The sequence below is a fragment of the Helianthus annuus genome, chromosome 2, assembly GCF_002127325.2.
Source record: "Helianthus annuus cultivar XRQ/B chromosome 2, HanXRQr2.0-SUNRISE, whole genome shotgun sequence".
In the NCBI taxonomy this organism is placed as follows: domain Eukaryota; kingdom Viridiplantae; phylum Streptophyta; class Magnoliopsida; order Asterales; family Asteraceae; genus Helianthus; species Helianthus annuus.
In genome coordinates this window covers 130,776,283-130,803,006 of record NC_035434.2, presented here as the reverse complement: position 1 = coordinate 130,803,006, position 26,724 = coordinate 130,776,283, and the positions used below count along the sequence as shown (strand labels likewise).

The 26,724-nt window shown below is 36.5% G+C and overlaps 1 protein-coding gene and 1 long non-coding RNA gene across 3 annotated transcripts; both read right to left on the bottom strand.

Moving 5' to 3' along the window:
• Positions 1-8,016: 8,016 nt before the first annotated feature.
• On the bottom strand, positions 8,017-16,501 carry LOC110921406 (protein TPX2). 2 transcript variants are annotated; one of them, XR_002582391.2, is made up of 16 exons: positions 16,077-16,501; positions 13,170-13,313; positions 12,111-12,351; positions 11,508-11,592; positions 11,374-11,424; positions 11,197-11,294; positions 11,021-11,096; positions 10,859-10,921; positions 10,249-10,332; positions 9,773-9,831; positions 9,087-9,165; positions 8,940-9,005; positions 8,783-8,845; positions 8,639-8,698; positions 8,431-8,548; positions 8,017-8,358 (listed from the first exon to the last, which is right to left on the bottom strand). XR_002582391.2 is itself a non-coding variant. In XM_022165728.2 (16 exons), the coding sequence occupies exons 1-16, from the start codon at positions 16,270-16,272 to the stop codon at positions 8,340-8,342; spliced, it is 1,512 nt and encodes a 503-aa protein (XP_022021420.1). In that variant the 5' UTR covers positions 16,273-16,499; the 3' UTR covers positions 8,017-8,339. The 2 variants fall into 2 exon arrangements, 1 of the variants encoding a protein (XP_022021420.1); XM_022165728.2 differs by having other exon boundaries at positions 8,431-8,558; positions 16,077-16,499.
• A 7,405-nt stretch (positions 16,502-23,906) lies between these two features.
• Positions 23,907-25,486, bottom strand: LOC118486746. The gene is made up of 3 exons (XR_004879724.1): positions 25,196-25,486; positions 24,441-24,520; positions 23,907-23,955 (listed from the first exon to the last, which is right to left on the bottom strand). It is a non-coding gene; the product is annotated as an uncharacterized LOC118486746 (long non-coding RNA).
• Between the last annotated feature and the right edge of the window lie 1,238 nt (positions 25,487-26,724).

Below are 26,724 nucleotides of genomic sequence, written 5' to 3'. Positions count from 1 at the left end.
TTATTGACAATATGACCGAAGAATTGAACCTCCTCCAGCCAAAATTCGCACTTGGAGAACTTGGCATAGAGTCGATTCCCTTGGAGCAGCTCGAGAAACAAACGTAGATGTTGCGCGTGTTTGGTTTTCGACTTGGAATAGATCAGGATATCATCGATGAACACGATGACGAAGCGGTCAAGAAATGGTTTACACACGCGATTCATCAGATCCATGAAAACTGCTGGTGCATTGGTTAGACCAAAAGGTATAACAACAAATTCATAATGGCCGTAACGAGTGCGAAAAGCGATTTTGGGTATATCCTCCTCTTGAATGCGTAGTTGGTGGTAGCCTGAGCGTAGATTGATCTTCGAGAAACACATAGCACCTTGTAGCTGGTCAAACAAATCATCGATTCGAGGCAGGGGATAGCGATTCTTGATTGTCAACTTATTCAGTTCCCAGTAGTCGATGCACATCCGGAACGACCCATCCTTCTTTTTTAACGAAAAGGACTAGTGCGCCCCAAGCAGAGGTACTTGGGCGAATGAAGCCTTTATCAAGTAGTTCCTGGAGTTGACTCGAGAGTTCACGCATTTCAGACGGAGCGAGTCGATAAGGAGCTCTAGCAATAGGGTTTGCTCCAGGAACGAGGTCGATACAAAAGTCGATATCATGACTTGGCGGAACACCTAGAAGATCATCAGGGAATACACTCGGAAATTCACGAACGACAGGGACATCGCTTACTCCCGGATTACCTTTCTTTTCCTTCTCCGCTACTACAATGTTAGCAAAGAAAGCTCTGTATTCCTTGCGGAGATACTTGCTAGCTCGGACACATGACATGAGTTTGAGACCTTTCGAGGGAGTTACGCCATACATACACAGTTGATCACCATTCGCGGGTGAGAACCGAATCATCTTATTAAAGCACATAAACTTCAGCATGGTTTTCACGAAGAAAGTCCATGCCTACTATGATGTCAAAACTACCGAGCTGCATCGGAATAAGGTCGATAGGAAAGACGTGATTATCGAGTTCAAGAGTACAATCACGAAGAACAGAATTGACTGCGACGGTTCTTCCGGTGGCAACCTCAACATCGAATGTTGAGGGGAGATGGGAGCGCTTAAGATTAAGGAGCTTTTCGAACTCAAACGATACAAAACAGTTATCGGCTCCAGTATCAAACAAACACGAAGCATAAATACCATTCACGAGAAACGTACCATTAACCACATTGTTGTCATTGGTGTTGAAAGTTCGGGCGCGAGCTGCTTGTTGTTGTTGCTGCTGAGGCTGTTACTACTGTTGTTGGGGCTGCTTCTGTTGTGGCTCCTGCTTTACAACTCGGTTCGGGCACATGTTAGCGAAGTGATTGGGATCACCACACGCAAAGCAAACTCTAGCATTGATCGCGGGTGCCGGAGCCGCTTGCTGGCCTTGCGGAGCTGGAAGTAGGGCTTGATAAGCAATAGCTGGAGCTGGTGCTTGTTGAGGACCTGTACGGCAGTTGGCGGTGAAATGGCCGTACATGTTGCAATGCACACAAAATCGGCAGGCGATCCCCACTGGATGATGATAGGTACATGTCGGGCAAGCAGGGTGAGGACCAGTGTAAGCATGCTTTGCAGGCGGTGCTTGGGTAACTGGTGCTGCAGCTGATCGGTGTTGAGGTTGCTGCTGAGCTGGTACAGCTTGGAGCGGGGCAGCAGTAGTGACAGCATAGTTCTTGTTGCTCGAGTTGTTGTTCTTCCTCTTGCGATGAGAGGACTTTGATGACTGAGGAGCGGCGACGTTTTCGGTGGTTGCAGCGGTGGTAGCTTGATGCAAGTTCTTCGAGGCTTTGTCCCAGACACCAGCCTTGACTCGCTTGTCGTTGATTTCAGCGGCGAGAAAATAAGCTTCCTCGATTGTTCTGGTTTGGCAGCTTGAACAAAATCCGCGACACAATCTGGTAGAGCTCGAATATACTTCTTGATTGTCACATCAGCAGTCTTGACTTGATCAGTACAGATTATACTGAGCTACTTGAAGCGAGCAGTTAAAGCAGCATTGTCACCATACTTCTGCTTTATATGCCAAAATTCGTCCTCCAACTTTTGGCGCTCATGGGGAGGGCAAAACTCTTCCAACATGACGTTCTTCAACTCATCCCATGTCAGACCATAAGCTGCATCATTTCCGCGTTTGTTCCTCTCGGCTGTCCACCAGTCTAAAGCGCGGGACTGGAAGACACCAGTAGCATTCAGAGTGCGGAGATTGTCAGGACAGCCACTCTAGCGCAGGGTGACCTCGATTGAATCAAACCATTGAAACAAGGCCGTAGGGCCATCTTAGCTAGTGAATTATTTCGGTCCGCAAGCTTTAATCAGCTTGAAGCTGAAAGCAGCTTTAGGGGTTTCAGTCCTGGACTCTTCAGACGATTTGCTAGCATTCTCGTGTAGGTCGCTAACAATCTGAGGAATAACCTTCGCTATCTGTTTAGCGACGAGAGCAGCAAGGTGTTTGTCTTTCTGGTTTTGGCGGGCAGCACGCGAGTGACGGGATCCAGATGACGACATTGTCTGCAACAGACATCGCCATAGGACTCAGACATAATATAATCGAATCTCACCTCACACGCCTAATACTACTAAAGCTCAGGAAAGAGATCACGTAACATAAACACATAGGCACATAATCACAAATGCACATAAGCACAGAAGCACATAAGCACGTAAAGCACAGAAGCACAAGAGGCAGTCAGAATACAGAAACCTATCATTCAAAGTCCGCGAGCGTTCGAGAATAGCGATTGCGATTAGCGAGTACACAGCGAGTAGTATAGCATTAGCGAGTAGCATAGCATGCGATCATCCACAAGTAGCAATTTGTTAGCCTGTTGAGATAGATGTGCAGTGCGAGTCGTGTGTGTCGATTAAAGCGAAGAGCGAAAAGCGAATAAATCACCAAAAATCGTAACACATAAACAGATAAAATCACATAAAACACATAAAAGCGACGAATATCAGAGTCGGCAGTTGCGAGCTCAGAATCAAAACACATAAAAATCGAGAATGGATTGTCTGCGGTTGTTATACATTGACTATCCAAAGTGGTTCGACTATTCACAAGGACTTTTGGTACACACTTTAACCTTTGGACTGTACTCTCGCCTCGAATTTGGGCGATTGTCACACATCCTTACAGCTATAGTGCAACTTCAAGTCGTTGGAGTCCGTCGAGACTTTGGTGAGAGTTTTATAAAAACCATAATAGAGACCGGAACAAGTCGTTAAGGTTCGGGTTTCACCCCTGACTTAACAACTTTGTTCCTGTTTTGATAAAATAAGGAAGATTTATGCGTCAAAGTATGGATTTCACTCCTAATTCAACGCAAATTCTCTTGTTTATAGATAAAAATGTGGGTCGAACAAGCAATTTAGTCGAGAGTTTGCGGTTTTCACACCTAATCTCAACCCAAATCGCTCGTTCATTTTCGATAATCAGGGTGCAATGATAGTGTAGCGTAGGCGAGAATAGCGAGAAATAGCAAGCAAGCTCGTGCATAACCCCTACAGGAGTACAGGGTATGCACAAGTCGGTCTGTTGGTACCTAACTATAGACTAGGTCGTTTCTAAGACATCGACCCGGACTAGGTCGAGTCTTGCCTAATTCCCTATAGTTATGGCTCTGATACCAATCTGTCACACCCCAACTGATGGCGGAATCATCGGGGCGCGACACTGAGCGAAATAGATTGTCCATGAGTATCCATAACAACTATTAATTACCAGATACTTAAAACGTCATGTCCCATATCATAACATATCCAAATAAAATAGTTATTACAAATAATTGTCTCATAAACAAATTCTGATTCGACAACTCAGATCTCAAAATAGACAATTCGTTTATTTGTTTCTAGGCCTTTCCTAGCCTCGATTTCACAGCAAGCCAAGCATTCTAACATCTTAAGCACCTGCCACATACGTTAAAGTAAAAGTCAATACACATAGTGTAAAGGTGAGCATACAAGTTTAATAGATATAATAGAGTTCGAAATCGTTTACGCATAACCAGCACGTACAACGTGTGAAATGAAGCACGTAAGTTATCGACGTGATCCTATCAATACCAATGAGCGCGGGTTGACTGCGCAAGGCAGTTCGTAATACATATTCACCACTGTGAATCATGTGATTAATTGTCCTTAACAACCCCTGAGTGAACAGGTGGTTAGTCCAAACTATAGTACTATCGTTGCTAAGGCAGGTAGACAACAATCCATATGTAAACATAACAAACAAGCAATCATTAAGTCACGTATACATGCGGTAGCGGTTAGCGTTAAAGTATTGCGTAGTGTGTTCGATGTGATTTAGAATAAGTAACGTATGTAACACCCAAAAGTGCGTAAAGCAAAAAGGGTTCGAGTACACTCACAGCGATGATGGATTGAAGGGAGCGCTATAGTGAGTTTAGCCTGATCAGAACGATAGCACAAACGATAAGCGGTGCATAAAACGGTGTAAAGTGAAAAGTGTTGGATGGTAATCCGATCGGATGCCGTCCGATCGGATGGCCATTCGATTGGATTGTCATCTCATTTGGTGAGAATGTGTTTGTGTATGTTGGTTTGCCTTTTGAAGTTTTCGTTGTAGCATTTTGAAAACAGAGAAGTATCTCTACCTTTCAGGTCGGTCGATCGAACGGCGGTTCGATCGGACGGCGATCCGTTTGGCGAGGCTTCTCAGTTTGAGAACAAGTTCACCGTAGGACGGTCACTTGATCGGATGGCTATCCGATCGAGTGGCAATCTGCATGCATTGAACATGTTGAAAATTGTTTAAGTGTTGAAGTCCTAAACGTCACATGGTCAGATGGTCGCTCGATCGAATGGCAATCCGATTGGACGGTAACCCATTCAATGTTCAAGACCTCTTGAAAAGTTAAAGATAAGGTTAAGTGTGGGACCCAAGTGCAAGCCGATCGGGTGGCTGTCCGATCGGAGGGCAATCCGATCAGACGGCAATCCGTTCCGATGGCCTGATCGTCTTGACACTTGGCTGTTTTTGATAGTTTAAAGTTTTGAGCGAGACGATGTGATACGTGCTAAGAAACAGAACCTCGTCAAGCCCCAAGTGATCCTATCGGACAGGAATCACCCTAGTCCGGTCAGTCCGTGGTTCGAGCTGGTGATTCATGCTTAACCCGAAATCTGTAGTCTCTTGGATAGAATTCAGATTTGGAACTAACACACTACTAAGAATGAGTAGAAGATTAGAACAAGTTCCGATTCTATCGGTTTTGAGTGCATTGAATGTAAAAGAGTTGAAAGAAAGCTTGAAAGGCATCTTTCAATCCTTTTCACCATGAATATGTTCAGATCTATGCAAGATCTTTGTTTATTTGTGTGGAAATCGTCCAGATCTAAGTTGTTCTTGGTGGTTTGAAGCCAAAACATGAAGTTCATAAGAACTCCATGATGACATCATCCTAGAACACCTCAAATCTAGTGATTTCATGGTTAAAAGTTAAGATTCAAAAGATAGAAAGGTGTAGGAGTGCGTGTAGATCAAGAAAGTACAAGATTTAGGTTGAAAACTTACAAGATTCGTGAGAAATTGAGAGAAAGAGCGGCTGGAGCGAGTTGAGTCGAGTGAGAGCTGTCACATCAAGTGATGTGACATATGAGGGGTATTTATAGGGTTTCCCAAAAAGGAAAGTGGGGAAAGTGGCTTGTCGATCGGGTGGCAGCCCAATCGGGTGGCAACTCGATCGGTTGGCCACTCGATTTGAGTGTTCGGCACGACGAGTTTTGCTGTTTCGATTCGCGTGTTGAGCGTTGTGATGCGATAGAGTTATCCGTTAATCCCAACTACTATATCAAACATACAATCATCCTAATTATCTTGCGTTTAGCGTTTGCGATTCAATTACGATTGTGTTTCGATTAATCACCACAACATAAACATAAATAAACATGCACAAGTAACACATAAAAAGCACACACACACGTAAAACAATATCCAGAACGCATAATTCGGGTTGCGAGTGCGATTGCGATAAAGCGATAAAACATGCGATAAACATCGATTAAACCTCGATTATTAACAAATACTCCACCTAATACAACTAACGTAAAAGCATAAATAGACTATCTACAAGTCAAAGAAGTCAAAACAGTAGTTGAGCAAAGAGTGACAGATCGCAATTAGCAATCTTTTATTCCTTTGACCTCAATGTTGACTTTGACTTTGACTTTTGAAACACGGGTTGTTACATCTAAAGTCGTAAAAGCAATTCGTAGGAAAATGAGACGTCAAGTTATTAAGTACAAAAAGTTGGTGGATCAAAGTTGGCAATACCAAAGTTGGAAATGAATGTGTAACTTACTTAGTTAGTTTGAGAGTGTGAAATGAAAGAATTAAAAGTATAAGGGTTAGAAGACAAAGGTCCACCGACCTTTGTCTTAAATATATATTAAATATATTTTGATGGCATTATTAATATAAATATGCTATAAATACAAAATTGTTTTTAGAGATTAATATTATAATTTATTTACATTTTTAAATATATCAAATATTATTACGGTGATAATAATATGTATCTTATTTATCATAATATAATATATTATACAGATTTTTAAAACATAAAATTATTATGGAAAGAAAAAAATGTATATGCATGAAAATCCCAACGGGTATACCCGATACCCACGGGTATGCCCAATACTCGACGGGTAAATACCCGCCAAATACCCGACGGGTAATGGGCCGGGTATGGGACAAGATTTTGCAACCGAGTATAGGTATGAGATTAGTCATTCCTAACCCATACCCGGCCTATTACCATCCCTAGATTGAAGGAGGTTAGGGACTTGGGGGTTATGTAAATGTTTTACTTTCTCATCTCAATTTCCCCGTGTAACTCTCATATCCTCTTCCTTGGTTAATGGATATCTATGCTAACAAAACCCCAGTTCTTCTATTTGATTATTTTACTAAAATCGATTCACTACGTTGGTGATTTTATTGATCCGTGGGCAATGATGTAGCTTATCCGGTTATGATGTCCCATCTCTAGTTGCCTCAATGGATGTACATACAACTCGACTTGACAAAATCCTTGCCCGATTCAAGTTGCAAGAGTCAGATGTCGATCTCCATTCACATGGAGATCCCAAGCTTTAAGTCGACAAACCTCTCACCACCCGATGTGGTGTGTAAACCTTTGTGGCTCACTCGTCAATCACCTCTCATGGACCAAAATACCCACCCTTATACTAAACTTCACGCCCACACATATTCAACAACCACCACATCCCATTACATCTTCATCGTCAATGCCAAACCGCACCACCACGGTTCGCTACCTTTCGGGCTACCCGTAACCCAACATGTTGTTACCAGTGTTGTAAGAATCGTCCGGCGGTGGGGTACCGACTAGTGATTAATCGGATCGAGATTTTTATATGTAATTTTTAGTTATATACACACATTTTTATACGCAGTTTTCTAAAATAAACATATTTTAACCCCTCATTGACCCATTTTTTTAAGTAATTGGAAGGAATTTTAAGGTTTGATCGAAATTTAGCCGGCGTATCGCCAAATTTTGGCTAGAATATGACCGCCTAGCAATTAATCGGTGAACCTCCGATTAGTGATTAATCGAAGATTAGTCGGATTTTTACAACCATGGCTGTTACCCACAAACAAGAATACAAAACTCCTTCAGGCTACCGTAACCCAACATGCTGTTCATATTCATCGTCGCCTTTCATACATCTTCAACTTTTGTTGTTTTAGATTCTTTTTTAGTGGTTATACTTTAGTTCTATAACTATATACTTTTTAAAAATAAACAAAATATGTATTAACGATATATAAATTGTAGTTGTATTTTTTCGAACATTATTAAATAGGACAAAAGAGTACTCAATGCAAAACTTTCATAGCTGATTAAAGCACGTGTGTTTTGTTTCTATGCTTCAGATATTCAGTCATAAGTGTACCTTCAAGAGCATCTTTCAATACCATTTCAATGTAATCTTACGTTTTTTTTTATTTCCTTTTAAGACCTAGTAATTTATAGAAGCCACCGGAACACACTAGACCCGACCCGACCCGATTCGGTTCACGGCTTTCGGTTTATCGAACCAAAAAACTAGCATCAACTTCCTCTATGATATATGGTTAATCATTGTAATAAAAATAGAAAACCACTGGGGAGGAGCTGTACAAATTGCCTTTCCACCCGTTATAAACACGTTAATGGTCGTATGGTGTAGTCGGCACAAAGACTAACAAGATTTGCTAGATCCAGACCTGCCCGACATCGATTCCATAATGGCACCAACTTTTAACGTATTCCTGAGTTTCTGTTCCAAATCAACTATGAGAGTCCAAAACATATAAACATATAAAAATGATAACATAAAAGATATATTTACCTGCTAATTGTTGATAAGGGAGGGCCTTCAGTGATCGTGTTGGCAAAGTGAACCTGTTTTGATCCCGGTTTTGGTGTGTTCACCGCACTTTGTTGTTGAAACGAGCATACTCGGTTTTCTTTTGAGCCCTTGTGCCAACATAACATGTAAGTTGGTAAAAGTTAAAAATGTAAATTTTTTTAACATTAGGATGGGGACTAGGAATAACCTTTGTAAAAATAGACGGAGGCCTAGATGACCGCGAACCAGATTCTGATGCTAACGAGAGCTACAAATCATGTACCGAAAGTTAACACGTTTTCCAATGTTTTAGACATAAACTTATATTCTTCATTTTAAATCATAGACATACCTTGTTAAAGAGATCAACTGGTGGAGCATGCTGAGCTCGTTTTTCGGTTTGAAAATTAAACGCCTTTGAAGAAAGATTAAAAATAACGAATGTTTAATGATCTACGACATTGTCGAATATTAAAAAGTACGAAAACATGGAAGAAAACGCGACGTACCATGGCGACCGTGGTCTCCCTCTTGTTGCTTCTAAAAACTCCTAGATCTCCTTTACTTGAAAATATCTGCATTCACAAAAGCGTGCTAGTTAGAATTTTGTTTGTACCATAAAGAAATTACGCTTATTTCTAATTGTAAACTAATACCTTCTTGTTAAGGGGTAGGGCTTTGAATCTGTGAATTGTTTCACAATCCTCTTGTTTCGGAACACCCGAAACATGTGATCTGAAAGAGAGAGAGATTATTAAATCATATCATATATTTTTTGGCAGAAAAAAAAGAGAAAAATGATGCATCTATCTCTAAAAGGAATATTGAGATTAGGGCTGTTTACGGTCCAGTTCAGTCAGTTTTGACGAATATTCTGGGCCAGAACGCTAGCTACGGTTTCGGGAAACGACAAACAAAACCGTCCAGGTTGGGTGTGTTGGCCGGTTTTAGCGTTTTTGCTGTTTGAACTTTTTCTTTCAAAATCGTTGGTTTGAATTAGAAAAATTAAAATGAGATAGATGATTCATGAATATAAAACACATACATAATTATGCATTCTAAAAATGAAAAACAAGTAGATAAAAAAGGTGAAACAGCCGGTTCGGTTTACACAGTCAATTCCAAGTTCCAAACCGTCAGTCAAGCCGTGAAACCGTTAAAAACCAAATGGTATAAATCTCAAACTCGGCTACTTGCTTTGCTATGGGTGGTTCGGTCGGTTTCAACGGTTTATCAAGCATGAGCGGCTGGGCAATGAGCACTATATATATTTATATTTAGGTTGATTTATTAGGGGTATATATCACAAATAAAAAAATCAAGTGCAAAATTACAACAATACCCTTTAGACTCTCTACTGCTACTTTCTGTTCCAAAGGCAATACTATGTTTATGTGGTGCCTGCAAAATACACATTTTTAGATAATATCAGGTTGTTAATGGCAAATAGTGACAAATAGCTATAAGGTACCTATATGCTACTTTATAAATAGCGATAACAGCATACCCAGTAAAATCCCACTCAAAGCCAGGCATTTTATAAATAGCGATACACTAGAAAAAAAAATTATATATATTATATCAAAATACCCTGGTATAATAGATAAAATCCAGCTATAGCTATATCTATATCTAATCGCTATTTATATTACAAAAAAACTGAAATCCCGCTATTTATGGCTGCATATCTTGTAGTGAACTTTGACCTATACGCTATAGCGATCGCTGTTGACGACTATGGATAATATTCTCTCATCATATATTCATATCAATAAAAATATCAAGAATCTGGTATGTAAACTGTCTTTGATTTTTAACCTTTAAATTGTTGCAACATGCTGAAGTTGATGGTACAGCAGCAGTGTTTTGTACAGCCCGCTCAGTTGTCTTCAAGTGAAACTCCTGGTAACAAGTATCAATATTATTCATCATATAAATCTTTCAGATTTAGAAATGATTATTGCCAGAAAAAAGAGTAAAATGCCATTTTCGTCCCTGAGGTTTGGCCAGTTTTGCGACTTTCCTCCAAAGGTTTGTTTTTCCGTGTCTGGATCCAAAAGGTTTGAAATCTTGCCATTTTCATCCGGCTCGTTAACTCCATCCATTTTTCTTCGTTAAGTCAGGGGTATTTCCGTCTTTTTTGTTAACTTAAAAGGCACTTCAGTCTTTTTCACTTTATGTACAATTATTTAGCATAATGTACAAGTATTCAAAAGACCGAATCCCCCTTTAAGCTAACAAAAATACCCCTGACTTAACAGAGAGAAATGGATGGAGTTATCAAGCCGTATGAAAATGGCAAGATTTCAAACCTTTTGGATCCATATGCGAAAAAACAAACCTTTGGACGAAAGTCGCAAAACTGGCCAAACCTCAGGGACGAAAATGGCATTTCACTCCCAGAAAAAATTACGAACCAACGACTTACTTGAAACTCCGGTAACTGGGGAGTGCTTCGTTTTTGGTGCAACGATGAAGGTGCCTCGAAAATCTGCAGGTGACCAATATATATAGAGAGAGTGAATATAAAAACCTGCAGCATATTTGAAACCAAATAAGGGAAAAAAGAAACTGTTATGTAAGTACGAACTTTTCTGTTGAGTGGACGAGCTCGAAATCCGGAAGCTCTTGATGCCAAGTGCTCGTTTTCATTATCACCTTTTTGCCTGATACCAAAACAATCAAATAGTTTGAAAGAATGTTAGAAAAAAAAAAACATTTTTATTTCCAAAACATTGGAATAAAATAACAAGATGTGGATTTAACCTTATTCTTTGTGCCCTTTGAGCGGTTGCAAGATCAGGAGGTCTAGGAACGGTGATTCGTAACCTACCATGACCTAAATTACCGTCTAAAGCACCTTCCTGTAGACCATCAACAAAAAGTTTATAAGATTGTTTAATGTTATAAACGAAGTGAATGAACCACTGAATAGAAACTGACCTTTTTTGGTGCCTTGTGGACAAAATTAGTTTGTTGCTTTGTGTCGGTGACCTGTTAAACCAATAGTGAGTTTTAAAACTGTTATGCAGAATCAAAAAAGAGAACAAAAATTGAGAAGATAAATTACTTCTAACCTTAAACAAGTGGCCTCCCTCGATCTTTTGTCTTTTGGCAGCTTGACTTTCGACTACCGAAGAAGTGTTTGCCGGTTTTTGAAATCTAACACACAATGATAAATGTTAATACCCGCTTAAATAACCGAAACCGTAACCGGTTAATAACCGATTGAGTAACTAATCAGTTGCTCTTTTTAGCCGTAGGTTCGTAACGTAACGAAAAATTAAAAAAAAGGAAAAAAAATCGGTTAATTAACCGGGAAAAATGGTTATAAACCAAACCGGTTAATGTGAATAGCCCAAAAAATGAGAAAAAAAAAAGTTATTAACCGAACCGCTTAAAACAGTAACCAACTTTTTTTTGAAAATTAACCGCCGGTTTGGTTCGGTTCGTTAACCGAACCAGTTTCTCAAAATAACTGATTTGTGCACCTATAGCTTGGACAGACTCACACCCGAAATAATAGCAGGGTTTGATGCAATATTTCAAAATTGGCGTTACGATTCACCCTACAACAAAAGTAGGATTTGATGTAATATATATTCATTCACAAAATCATATTACTTCTTCTCTCAAAGAGTGTGTTTCAATTCATGATGATAGCATGTATCAGTAAGTACCTGAAATGGTCTATTAAACGCTCCTGATTTTGTTTAGCCAATTGACTTGCTGTAGGTTTCATCAACGTTGAGATCCTTGGTAACGATGGCTTCCAACTTGATTTTGTTTTAGATTTATAATTATAATTGGTGTTTCTTGTGCTATCTTTTGGTATAAAGCCGTTAGTATGTTGCTTCTGGGATGCTTGTAGATAGTAACCCTTCAAGTCCAAACGAACTCCCCTGTTCGCCACATCACCATCTGAACAAATATCAGCAGAACATATAGTCAATGACATCTTATATCATACATACATACAAATATACAATACAATAATTCAATGCTCTTAACAGTGAACAAGTACAAGATGGTAGGGGTGAGCAGGAAACCGAAAAAAACCGAACCGAAACCGGAAAAAAACCGATTTAACCGATCCAAAAAAAAACGAACCGCACAAAAAACCAAAAAAAAAAACCGAACCAACCAACCGAAACTTACGGTTCGGTTACGGTTTTGCATTTTATGGAAACCGAAAAAAACCAAACCGAATAACCTAAATATCATTTTTTTAATGTTTGTTATATCTTGATTTAGGAATTATTAACTTTATTCTTATATGTTAAGTATTTATAATATGAAAATTAAAATGTTTATTTATCTTTGAAATGATTGATCCATTGCCTACAAGAAATAACAAAATTTAAAATAAAGATTAAATGATTTTCAAAGTATTATAAAAAAAAATGTATTAAAAAATTTGGAGAAACAAAAAAATAGATTGTTTGTGTGAACAATATTGACTAGAAAGGTTAAATATGTTAATTTAAACGTAAACTTCCAAGAAAGATTCTTAAATCTTGGATTATATTTTTAGTTTTTAATCTTACGGAATTTGTTCCAAAAAACAGAATAACTGAACCGAACCATTGCAAAAACTGAAAAAACCGAAACCGAACGTTTTTAAAAACCGAAAACCATACGTTTCGGTTACGGTTTTGGTTTTGGTTTTACCCTAAACCGAACAGTGCACACCCCTACAAGATGGGATATGCAGAAGTGGTTAGTAGTCTAGTTAATACCTGTGTTGCTCATAGCCATCGTAGAATCGTCTGGTGCTCGATCAGAGCCACTATCCGAGTGATTTGCATTATCAAAACCTTTTGATATTGTAGAACCGTTGGAGTTTTCACTTTTTCCTCTTGAAAGTAACCTGACGGCAAATGCTGAAATCAAAATTATATGCACAAATTAGCAAAGATTGAGGTCATGCTTACGATAACTTTTAGCAGAAGGGCATTCTTTCACTACAAATACTAGTTTTATTTATAAGCTATGCAGTTAATGCGGTAAAAAATCGGATATCGGGTAAGGACCGATATTTGAGATATAGATTATCGCAGTGGGATATTGGTAGTTTTAATATCATGCAGAATTTATATACATAGCAATTTAACACTAACAGTTCAGTATACTCTCCTACCATTAACAAATTAACCTTTTGCAGCTTGCAAAACACTAACAATTGTAGCAAGTAGGAACTGATTAAGACTTGAAACACAACGTTTAACACTAACAATTAATAATTAAGACTTCAAACAGTAACAGCAGCAATAAGAAAAAAGACAGATGGTTGAACTAAGAAGAAAGGTACTAATATCGGGAAAATTGGTGATTTATCAGTTAAATATCGCCGATATATCTGTACCGATATTTTACATGGGGACCGATAACCGATATTAACTGCATAGATCAGTAATAAAAGTCACATTATCTTGAATGACTTAAGATTCTAAAACATGGTGGGCATGTGAGAATCACAATCAAATTAATTTTCCAAAAGGAAATCATCACGACTAAGCGAAGAGGAGACTGAAATAAATCGGCATTAGAAGACTACGGTCTGATTTTGCGCATCACTCTGTTTTTGTTATGATTGCCTGTTTTGTTTTATTGATATTCAAAGATAATTTGTTCCTGCTCTTTTTGTAGATGCAGAGAGGTGTCCCAGTGGAATTAGGTGATTCAAACATGACGCTTCGGTATGCATGTTTCACTGCAGCCTGTGTACTACGAATCTCAAATCATGATACATATGTAATGTAAATATGATAACTAACAGGTGATGTCAGTAGTTGGAGGATGCATTGATGCAATGGTGTATAAAACATATGCTTTTCAGCCACAAACCAAACAAAATAATGCTTAATTAATTTGTCATATTATGAAACGACAAACAAATCAAATTACTATCAAAACGAATGCAGTGTAAAAAGGCACATGCAAACCATAAGACAAATATAACAATCAAATAACCACAATTGAAGAGACCTCGAAAATGCTTTGGGACAGTAACATCTCATGTAATAATGGGTTAGCAGGACCACTTGACATATGCATTATGCAATACTCTGTGTATTTTCTGCAGTCACAATATGGACCACAAATATAAGACAATGTTACTTAACATGGAGCTGCATGAAGCAGAGCCTGAGCCAATGCAAGGGTTTACCCCACAACAAATGAGCGCAGATTTCTATTATTAGCATATTTTCCACCTGGATTGTAATACTTTTCAACCATCATTACAATTATTATAGTATTAAGTACCAACACCACTTCACTGCAGATTAATGTATACGTTTAGACTTTTATGGTCAACCCGAGATTTTCATAATCAAAATTGACCTTAATGTTTTACTACATTTAGCCTAAACTGTTTGTTTGTAGCATTTTCACAAATTTGATATAGGAACCAATGTTTTTTGTTGAATTTATCATACAGCAAATCCATTGATTGACCTCAAAAGTCAAACATTAGGTCACCTATTCATATATAAGTATACACATTTTTTTATATATTTTGCCTTATCTTAAGTTCTTCTTTTCTTCCCCCAATTTCACAGGTGCGACAAAATGATCGAGATCATATAATAACAATCACCAGCAAATACTAAAATAACTACTCAACCATCAAACACCAGAAGCATAAATTAAACCTAAAAAGAACTACTCAATCATCAAAAAAACAGAAGCACATATTAGCAATGTAAAAACATCTATCAGTAAAAAATCAGCTAAAAACCTAAAAATACCAGCTCAGTCATCAAAAATCAGAAGCGTAGTTTAGCAATGTAAACACATTCATCAGTAAAATAACAATCTAAAAACCTAAAACAACCACTCAACCATCATAAACCAGAAGCATAAACTAGCAATGAAAACACATTCATCGGTAACAAAATCAACTAAAAACCTAAAACAACTACTCAATTGTCAAAAAGCGGAAGCATAAATTCGCGACATAAACACATTTATCAGTAACAGAATCAGCTAAAAACCTAAAATAACTACTCAAATTAGCAACGTAATCACATTTATCAGTAAGAAAATCATCTAAAATCCTAAAATAACTACTCAAATTAGCAATGTAATCACATTTATCGGTAACATCCTAAATTAACTACTCAAAATTAGCGATGTAAACACAGTTATCAGTAACAAAAGCAGCTAAAATCCTAAAATTACTACTCAAATTAGCAATGCAAACACATTTATCAGTGACAAAATCAGCTAAAATCCTAAAAATAACTACTCAGATTAGCAATATAAACACATTTATCAGTAACAAAATCAGCTAAAATCCTAAAAATAACTACTCAGATTAGCAATATAAACACATTTATCAGTAACAAAATCAGCTAAAATCCTAAAAATAACTACTCAGATTAGCAATATAAACACATTTATCAGTAACAAAATCAGCTAAAATCCTAAAAATAACTACTCAAATTAGCAATGTAAACACGTTCATCAGTAAAAAAAAATCATCTAAAAACCTAAAACAACTACTCAATAAAAAATTATCAACATAAACACATTCATCACTAACAAAATCATCTAAAAACCTAAAACAACAACTCCTCAATCATCATTCATCAAAAACCGAAAACATAAACTATCAATTTCAACAGATTTCAACAACTTACGCGAAGGCGGATAGCTTCCAACCGACTCAAACCACATCTCCGCTTCACGAGCTTCATCGATCGTCTCCGTTCTCGTAAAATCAAAAAACCTCGCCGCTTCAAACTCGTAATCGATATCGATTTCCACCGCCGTAAACGTGAACTCAACCGCCGTATCACCGCCGCTACTGTTATCATCCTCCATATCAACCTCCATTCTCAAAAAATCTTCAAAAAATTCTTCAAAAATCGCTACAGAAACTGTGATTTTTGGCTTCAAATATGCACAAATGACAAATGTTGAGTGTTTTGGGGATTGTGTTGCAGAAGACACAGCAATACACACTGATGTGTGTGCTTGTAGAGGTGTAGAGGTGTAGGTGTAGGGCTATAGATACAAATTTGTGTATGTATAGTATAGACTGAGAGAGGCTGTATTAAACGAGATTTAGAATTTTGAATGATCTCGGGTTCCAAAAGTAAGATAACGTTATATTTGTTGGAAATGACGAAGTTGCCCTTGTTATTTTTTGTTTGAATTGGATTTGTTTTAATCGTTTATTATGTTTTTGGGTTTTGTAGACAACTTGTTGAGAAATGTGTCTTCGTGATATGTGAACGATGAGAATTTTTTAAATTGTGAAATACATAACAAGGATTAGACCATGTGTAGTGGAAGGGGAAAATAATGCCCCCAAGTGTGGGCATTTTACGCCACGTGGCGGTCCAGTCAGCAAAGGGGCATTATTGGGCGTTTTAGAAAAATGGGTGTAGTGGAGATGGGGCATTATTGGGCATTATTGGGGCATTAAATAAAAAAAAAGAAAAAAAAAGAAAAAATCTTATTGGATAGGACAAGGGAGATGAAATCTGATTGGACAAAGGCTAAGGGTGTTGGGCGTGGTTTATAAAACGCCAAAGGGGTTTTTTTTGATTTTTTGCTTAAAAAAACGCCCCATGTAATGGTACATGGGCGTTTTCAAGCGTTTTTTTTGAATTTTTTTTTAAAAAAAACGCCCCACTACATAGGGTCTTAGATCACTTTTTTTATTTGTATCTTTATTAAAAAAACTAGGTTAAAAACTTGTGTATTCTTGTATTTAATAAAAAATATTAAATTATTAGTAATAAACTTTTGAAAGATATATATTATTAAAAAAATATTAAATCATTAGTAATAAATATTTTTAAAATTATAAAATGATATTTAAAAGGGTGGAATAAGAAAAACATGAAACTAATTTTGAATTTATAAAATTATGGAGTAAATTACAAAATTCGTCATTTATGCTCACACTATATTGCAAAGTGTCATTTATCTTCAAAAATTATAGAAAATGTACTCGATATTTGTAAACTCTTGCAAGTTATGTCCTTTAGCCCTAACTCAGTTATTTTTTATGGTTAAATTTGTCCTAATGATCCCTATATAAGGGTATTTTGGTCATTTTACTTTAATTAATAAAATAAACAATTATAAAAAATAATAAATAAAAGAATTTTGTTTATATATTAAACAAATACATACATTCTCTCTCTGTCTCTATAATCTTTCTCACTCTAACCACCCACCACCGCAACCACCCGACCACCACCCACCTACCACCGCAACCACCCTCCTGCCGCCACCACCGCCTTAGAAACTCTCCTTCCACTTTCTTCTTCTTCATTTCTCTTTCTCGATCGAGATGGATGCAGCAGCAGAGGGACACCGGTTACACTGGTAACAGCGACAATGGAGTGCTAATCCAGAAAATCGGTCAGAAACACATGCTATTGATTCTTCCTTCCAATACAAACATTAGTAATCGAACATCAAAGTTATCCTAAAAATCAAGATTATATGTTACGGAATTACCCATATCTTTGTAGATATATTAATGAGTAAATTACCCACTCAGTTATAAAAAAAACTCTTCAGTCTCCTACTTGAACCTAAGAACTCAAAAAGCTTCATCAATGGCGGAACAATAGAACAAACCCTAAACCCTAACTCACCAAATCACAAATCAACGCAAAACGTTCCACCAATGAAGGCAGGAGGAAGAAAGGACTCACCTAATCCGGCCACAAAGTTCGCCATGTACCAGAATCCAGCTCTCGTCGCTGCCCTAACCAAAAACAGCCTCCGTTCGTCAAAGTCTACGTTCCTCTTCATTCTCTCTCTCCCTCTCTCTCTCTCTCTCATCCGCTTCTGTTTTCTCTCTCATCTCCTTCGTTTTCTTCACCATCAACTGTTGCTGGTAATCGGCGCTGTCGCTAGCACTACCTTCCGATTTCATCACTGGATCAGATGAAGATGAAGTAGTCATTAGGTTGAAACAGAAATTGAAACCCTAGAAGAGAGAGTGAGAATTAGCAACCGATGATGAGAGCTATGGCGGTGTTGTCGGCGGCGGATTTGTAGAGAGTTGTGTCACACCCTGACTTTTGCGGAAGCGTGATTTAGTGTGACTTGTTTAATACCATTGCATTCTACCATAACAAACAACTATATGATAAAACCAAGATGTTCATCCATAGTTAGTTTTCAAAATAATACAACCGTCATTGTTTAACATCAAACTAAGACTTCAAGTTTAGATCACATGACAACCAAAGCGTAAAGATCCATACTGGACTTCACAGAAGACACTAATAAAAGCGAGCCTTTGAACCATGTATTCTTATCAAGGATAAAACACATTATTCAAACCCTTCAGTACTGGATGACATCTTTTTATTAAAAACACAACTTGAAATCTTGTGTCACACCCCAACCGATGGCGGAAACATCGGGATGAGACGAACAAATTGCTCAAAACATCATAACACTACATGTGACAATATAATTAAATTTCATTTATTAAAATTGCAAAGTTTCATACATTGTCATAAAAGGAAATAACAAACATTAAACATAGTTTATTTCAAAAGTGGGTTTCTAGGCCATCCTATTCATTTCTTCAAATCTTGACTTCCTCATCCTGCAGTATGCATTTAAAATAAAGTCAACAAAACATGTTGGCGAGTATACAAGTTTGAATATAGTATAATATGTTTGAAATAGTTTAACATGCTCAAATCCACGTGACTACATGATTTCATATTAACAGTTATACTCGTAACGATGAAATCTATGTGTTCAAACCAAAGTTTAACGCAATTAACATAGCCTACCCTAGAAGGGTGGTAACATGAGTAACATAGAATAAACCTAACAATACCCATAATATTATGGGATGGGCGTTTCTCAACCTACAGCGCTGCCATTGTTAGGGGAGGCTTACAAAGTTAATGAACACACAGTCATAAATGTTTAACAGTAGCATAACGTGATTAACATGAGTCAAATAGATTCACATGAAATGTGGATTGAGGGTGCAAAAATGTTTAACATAGTGTGTTTGATATAGAAATGCATACAGCACCCAAAATGTGATAAAATAGAAAATGGGTCATGTATACTCACCTTAGGTTGCGTTGCGTTTTTCTTGGAAAAGCTTAAATCAAGTGATTGCCCAAGAGAATGTGCACAAGAGATTTACCCTATTAATTTTGAGGATTCGTTAAATATTGGGAATTTATTTAAATAATAAGGCATGTATAGAATAATATTAACATTTCTAAAATAACAATCATATGTCTCATTTTTATATTTTGTATTTAATGAAATACATGTCAATTTATTTATAAATAAGTGAGTAAAAATAAATACTGATTTTTATATATTATTATAATAATATTACTGATTTTACCAAAATATTATAAGTATTATTACTAAAATTCTGATTTATATAAAGTAATAATTCTGATTAATATTAATAATATAGATTAATAATTCTGATTTTAAAATAATAAATCTGATTATTATATATAAAATAATAATTCTGATCTAAATAAAATAGTAAATCTATTTATTACATAATAATTCTGATTTAGATAAAATAAAATAATAAATCTGATTATATAAAATAATAAATCTGATTAATAATTCGGATTTAAATAGTAAAATAATAATTCTGATTATTATATATATATATATATATATATATATATATATATAAAATGAAAATTCTGATTATTATAAAATAATAATTCTGAATATTTAAAATAATCTGATTATTATAATAATTCTGAATAAAATAATATATCTGATTAAATAAAGAATAATAATTCAGATTTTAAATAATACTTTAAATAATAATTCTAAAAAAGTAAATCTGATTTATTTTGTAAAAAAAATTCTGATTATATATAAAAAACCGAAATAATAATTCTGTTTTAAAAGTTCAGATTTAGAAATAAATCTGTTTAATAATATTTCTGATAATATTAATATCTAATAATAATAATAATAATATTAATAATAATAATACTAATAGGTAATAATAATATTAATAATATTAACAATATTTATATTACTGTAATAGTAATATTAACACAAAACAAAGAAATCGAAATCCAAAAACGTAAAGCCGGAAAAGAAGAGGGTACCGGACTGGTGGCAGGAGGCGGCAGACGGCGGTGGGTGGTGGTTTCCGGCGGCGAAGGTGGTGGTCGAAGGTTCCCGACGTGAAAGATCGTTCGTTGCTCGTTTCGGGGATCGAGAGTGAAAGGAACGATCAAGTGTTGAGGTTTGATCGATATATAAAGGAATGCAGGGTGACAGTTACGACCATGAAAGGTCGAGTTCCGATCATCAACTCAACAGTCGGAGAAGATGATCAGTTTGGCGGTTTTATTTAAATTCAGCGAAGTTAATTTGACGTTAAATATAATTCGGGTTCAAGATATGCCGGATGTGGCATGCCCGGCCGAGTGGTTAGTCGTTTGTTTGTTAAGCGAGACGTCCCGAGTTCGATCCTTGTTCCGCGCGGTTCAACCCCCCTTTTTTACTAACAGTTAGTCTGACTAACTGGGTTAGTCACTAACTGAGTTTTCTAACTCAGTTAGTGCTGCCCTTTGATAAAATTAACCTAGTTAGCTGATTTAACTGGGTTTTCACTAACTGAGTTAGTTTAACTAACCAAAACCAACAAAATCATTAAAAATTCAGTTTAAAACATTTATTTATTTAATTTTAATTATTAGTTTACTTATTTAAAATATTAATAAAATAATATAAAAATTATTTTAACCCAAATTTTGATATTTTTACCGAATTAACGTATAAATTCCCGATTTTTGTACGGCTTAGGGTAATCTCTTGGCAGTGATGAATTTGAGAGCTGAGATTAAGATGTATTTTCACTGTTTTTACGTGTTTAACATAGTTTCAACATATTTTTAATTGTTTTGACGATACATAGTATTCAAACACAAATATGAATAAAATAATGCACTTTCATTATGATTTCAAGTCTCGAGTACAATTTGGGAATAAAACCAAATACCACAAAGGTACAAATTACAAAAATAGAAAGTACAAGTAGACTTGCCAAAAATGGAAAGATTGAAAATACGAGGTGTCACAGTCTCCCCTACTTTAGGAGATTTCGTCCTCGAAATCTTAAAGAGAAAGGACTGAACGAAGAGTAAAGTAATGGTCACAACATGGATGTTGAGTGCGAGGAAGTAATAACGAGAAACGTAAAATCAACAGTGATGGACTTGCCATCAGAAATTTTGACTAGGAATGACTTGGGGAGTTTCGAGTGAGTACAGTTTAACATAGATTCAAATTTAACAAATACAAATCCTTACGCGAGTATCGAGGTAATAGGGTTGTTAAAGAAAAAGCGTACCATCAGTGACTTCGTTGTCGTCTTGGGTTTGTTGTCGTTCTTGATTCCATAGAGGACATTGTGGGCGAAGGTGTGTAGTGTCTCCACACTTGTAGCATGCGCGTATTTTGTTGACTGACTCTTGGTGTTGGAACTTTCGTTTCCTGCCTTCGCTGCCACTTGCTTGGGCTTCAGTGTCAGTGGTAATCTGGTTGGCTATCTTGGTGGATGTTGCAACTTGTTTATCGTGAATGCGATTGTTGTTTAGGCTAGCTGCTAGACGATAGACAGCCTCGATGTTGTCAAGTTTGGCTGCTTCGATGGTATCACGCATCGTAGGAGGCAACCCATTAATATATTTCCGAATGGTGCGTTCTGTGGTCAACACCAAATGAGGCACGATAAAACACAACTGCTTGAACCGGGTAGTGTATGCAAGGTTTTCATCCCCAACTTGTTTGAGGGTCCAAAACTCTTCTTCTAACTTCTGCTGCTCATGAGGAGGGCATAATTCCTCCATCATAAGCTGCCTGAGCTCTTCCCAAGACAACGCGTAAGCTAGCTCATTGGATCGAATGTTTCTCTCGTTAGTCCACCAGTCTAGTGCCCTGGATTGGAAAACACCAGTGGCACTTCGCACCTTGAGCTCCTCTGGGCATTCACTATTTATGAATGTGACTTCCATGTTGTCAAACCATTCCAACATGGCAGTCACACCATCCTTCCTAGTGAAAGTTTTGGGGTTACAGGCAGTGAAGTGTTTGTAGTTGAACGAGACTGGTTTAGGCTGTACTACGCGAGAATTGCCAGAATGATTGGGAGTGCTGGAGGCTTGAATCTCAGACACTATCTTTGGCACGATTCTGGCAATCTGATTTGCCATGAACGTCAGCATTTTCTTTTTAGAGTTAGCCTTGGATTTTCTGGGAGAGTGAGAGTACTGACGAGATGACGACATCTAGAAATTCAAAACAAGAAATGGATGAGACTTTTAATCATAATGTTTTTGTTTAGGAAAAATTGATTTCATGTATGCATCACATAGCACATTGTTTTTCACATGAATTGTCAAATAGTTTCACATAGATTAACATAGCATTGCACATAGAATAACATGATGTTACACATAGAATATCATGTATAATGAAAACAAGATAAATTTAGTTTGTTCACGAAGGAGTAATTATTAATTGTTTTAGATTGCGATAATAACGTGATTCGTGTTCCCAAACTTGAAATGAAGATAACGCTCAAATGTAAATCACATGATAATTGAGATAACACAAAAAGAGATTTATCATAAAAATGTGGATTGTCACGGAACGTAACATAAGACTATTCCAAAGTGAATCGAAATCCTTTTCGAATTAAGGAGACGTGCTTTGGCCTAATAGACAAATACTCTCATCGAGGAGCGACTAACGATATTTGTCCTTCCAGTTACTACACGTCCTTAATCGATTGGGAAAATCGAAACTTTAGCGAGATCGAAAATCAAGGAATGGGACTAGTTAACAAGATGCGAGTTTCACCTCTAACTTGATAACATCGTACCCTGATGTGGTTGGTACTCATCCAAAGATGAGGGTCCACTAGAATATGAAATGGAAATTCCCATCAAGGTATGGATGTCACTCCTAACTTGAGGGTAGGTTTCGTGCAAAAAGCAAATTTAAGCTGAATGAAAATCATCACCAAATATGGGAATCACCCCTGTTTTGATGACTCATTTCGATTGTGTTACATGAGTGTCTTCACAGCTTCCATGTGTGTATTGTGTTAGCCTTAGGAAAGGCTTGTATATTAGAAGTCCAAAAGAATAGAGGGAAGCAAGGAAGAGAGAAGGGAATATTGTCTTAAACAGCAAATAAATGAGAAAGCTCCTAAACTACAGACTAGGTAAAAGCATTCCTACTTTTCCTAATTCCCTATAGTTATGGCTCTGATACCAATCTGGCGGAAATGCATACTAATCTGTCACACCCCAACCGATGGCGGAAACATCGGGATGAGACGAACAAATTGATCAAAACATCATAACACTACCTGTGACAATATAATTAAATTTCATTTATTAAAATTGCAAAATTTCATACATTGTCATAAAAGGAAATAACAAACATTAAACATAGTTTATTTCAAAAGTGGGTTTCTAGGCCATCCTATTCATTTCTTCAAATCTTGACTTCCTCACCCTGCAGTATGCATTTAAAATAAAGTCAACAAAACATGTTGGCGAGTATACAAGTTTGAATATAGTATAATATGTTTGAAATAGTTTAACATGCTCAAATTCACGTGACTATATGATTTCATATTAACAGTTATACTCGTAACGATGAAATCTATGTGTTCAAACCAAAGTTTAACGCAATTAACATAGCCTAACCCTAGAAGGGTGGTAAATGAGTAACATAGTATAAACCTAACAATACCCATAATATTTTGGGAAGGGCGTTTCTCAACCTACAGCGCTGTCATTGTTAGGGGAGGCTTACAAAGTTAATGAACACACAGTCATAAATGTTTAACAGTAGCATAACGTGATTAACATGAGTCAAATAGATTCACATGAAATGTGGATTGAGGGTGCAAAAATGTTTAACATAGTGTGTTTGATATAGAAATGCATACAGCACCCAAAATGTGATAAAATAGAAAATGAGTCATGTATACTCACATTGGTTGCATTGCGATTTCTTGTAAATACGCACGAGTAAAGAGTTGAGAATTCCAAGAGAATGAACGAGAGCGATTAACCTAAGTATGAAATACCACACGAGAGGTGATTACTATAAGTTTAATTAAATATCCTAATCTTTGTGATTTGCATAATAGTTATTTATGCATTTACTCGTTACTAATATTAGTGTTATAAAATAAAATAAAGTGAATAAAGAAAATAAAATGGTTAAAATAACTTGCTAGTTATTTGAGTCCTAAATAGATTGAGAGATCATTTTATAAAAATGAACTGAAAAGGTTAATTATTTTTAGAGTTTAAAAGAGAAAAGAATATTTCTTTTTTTTTTATAACTTTAGGGTTTGTAAAGGGTTTCTAAAAGAAAAGAATTTAAATAAATGTTGTCTTCTTCTTTGCTAGAACATAAGCCTAGCCGAACAGAAACAAGAAACCAAATCACAAAGCCTCATTTCTTTTAATACAAAAATGTAAGGTGAAAAAAAAAGGATGATATTAACTTCTAACATTTACTTAAAAGGATGAGTGCTCTAAATAACAATAAACTTCCTAATTTTACTAACAAAATCGATATGCCTTGAAAGTTGATATGGACATAAAAAGAAGACTAATATGATAGTTATTATATATATATAATACTAAAAGGATATTACAGAAGATTTAAACAAAACGAATAGGCAAAATATATCCCTAGAAGGTTTAAACGAAACCAAATAAAACAAGAAAATATATACCGAAACGATCTTATGCGGTTTCGTCGTGACACTCCTGCGAATTCGGTGATAACGATGCCCAAACAGTCTTCGTTGTGAACTCCGACGAACTTGGTTACTCCGATGAGGTCGCGATTACTCCGGCGAACATTCCGACTCCGACGATGTGCAGCTTACGCGTAGAAGGTGCTCTCCGACGAGTTTCGAAGTCCGGCGAAGTGCCACGATATTCAAAAAGATGTTTGCGATTGTGTGTGGGTTACTCGGACCAACCAGATGCCGTATTTATAATGGCGTTTCGTCTTTTGGAAACCTTCGTAACAGAAATTGTACATGTTTTCTTTGGTTAAAAAAAATGTTGGTTAAAAAAAATGTCCAGGTTCATGATTCGTGGAGATGGAAACTTCCATTACGTAAATCATGGCCAATCCCATTAAAGAAGGAACACAGCTAGTTGATCGTGACAGAGGTAAGAAGGAAACTAAAAATCATTTAGAAAGCTCTCAGACTAGAAGGTATGGTTTGGATGGGGTTGGAGGGGATGAGCCGCCACATAGGCGCCACGTAGGAGTGGCTTGGAGGGGATGGACCTAGTGGGGTGGGGGATGAACCCCTTTATGTATATATATGTATATATGTATAGGTATATGTGAGAGGAAAAGGAAGAAGGAGGCCCGGCGGACCCGGCTGTGGGTCGCCGTTTGTGACGGAAGCCGGAAGAGGGGGGCGGTGTGGGGGTCCGGCGCCGGGCCAAGCCGGCCCCCATACCTTCTAGTCTCACAAAAGGGAAACACAGCCAAATCGAAGGTCATGGGTGACTATATGTTGACTTTTCTTGGGTGGCAAATGGTTTTACAAAAAAAAAAAGAAATTATGTTGTTAGTATATAATTTGAATGAATGGCACTCATTATATTATATTATATTATATTATATTATATTATAGTAATATAATATTGGTAAATAATTTCTAATAGTTTCCTTAAAATATGACACTCATTGTGTATACGTCCATATCCTATAATCATTTTATTAGTGCCATGTACTACTATATTACTATTTCTTTCTTTTGATAAATAGATAATGGATAACTATATTGAAATTAATAGGTTTTAATTGAAAAATAATAATAATAATAATAATAATAATAATAATAATAATAATAATAATAATAATAATAGTAATAATAATAATAACTACTTCAATGGTTATTTATTTCGCGCAAAAATTTCCGAGGTTTAAAAGTTTAGGATCCGTCTTTTTAAAACGGGTCGGATTTTAGATTTCCGTTTTTGATGAATGTTACAGTCTCCCCTACTTTAGGAGATTTCGTCCTCGAAATCTAAGAGAAAGACTTTCGAGAAAAAAAATGGCATTCTTGCTGAATTGTTTGGCTAAAATGGAAATTTTGAAATGTGAGGTATGTTGAAGGCGTAAATAAAAGTTGTTGACGAGATGACGACATCTAGCGATTTAAAACAAAGAATAGACGAGACTTGATCATAATGTTTTATTTAAATAAATTGTTTTTGTAAACGCATCACATAGCAT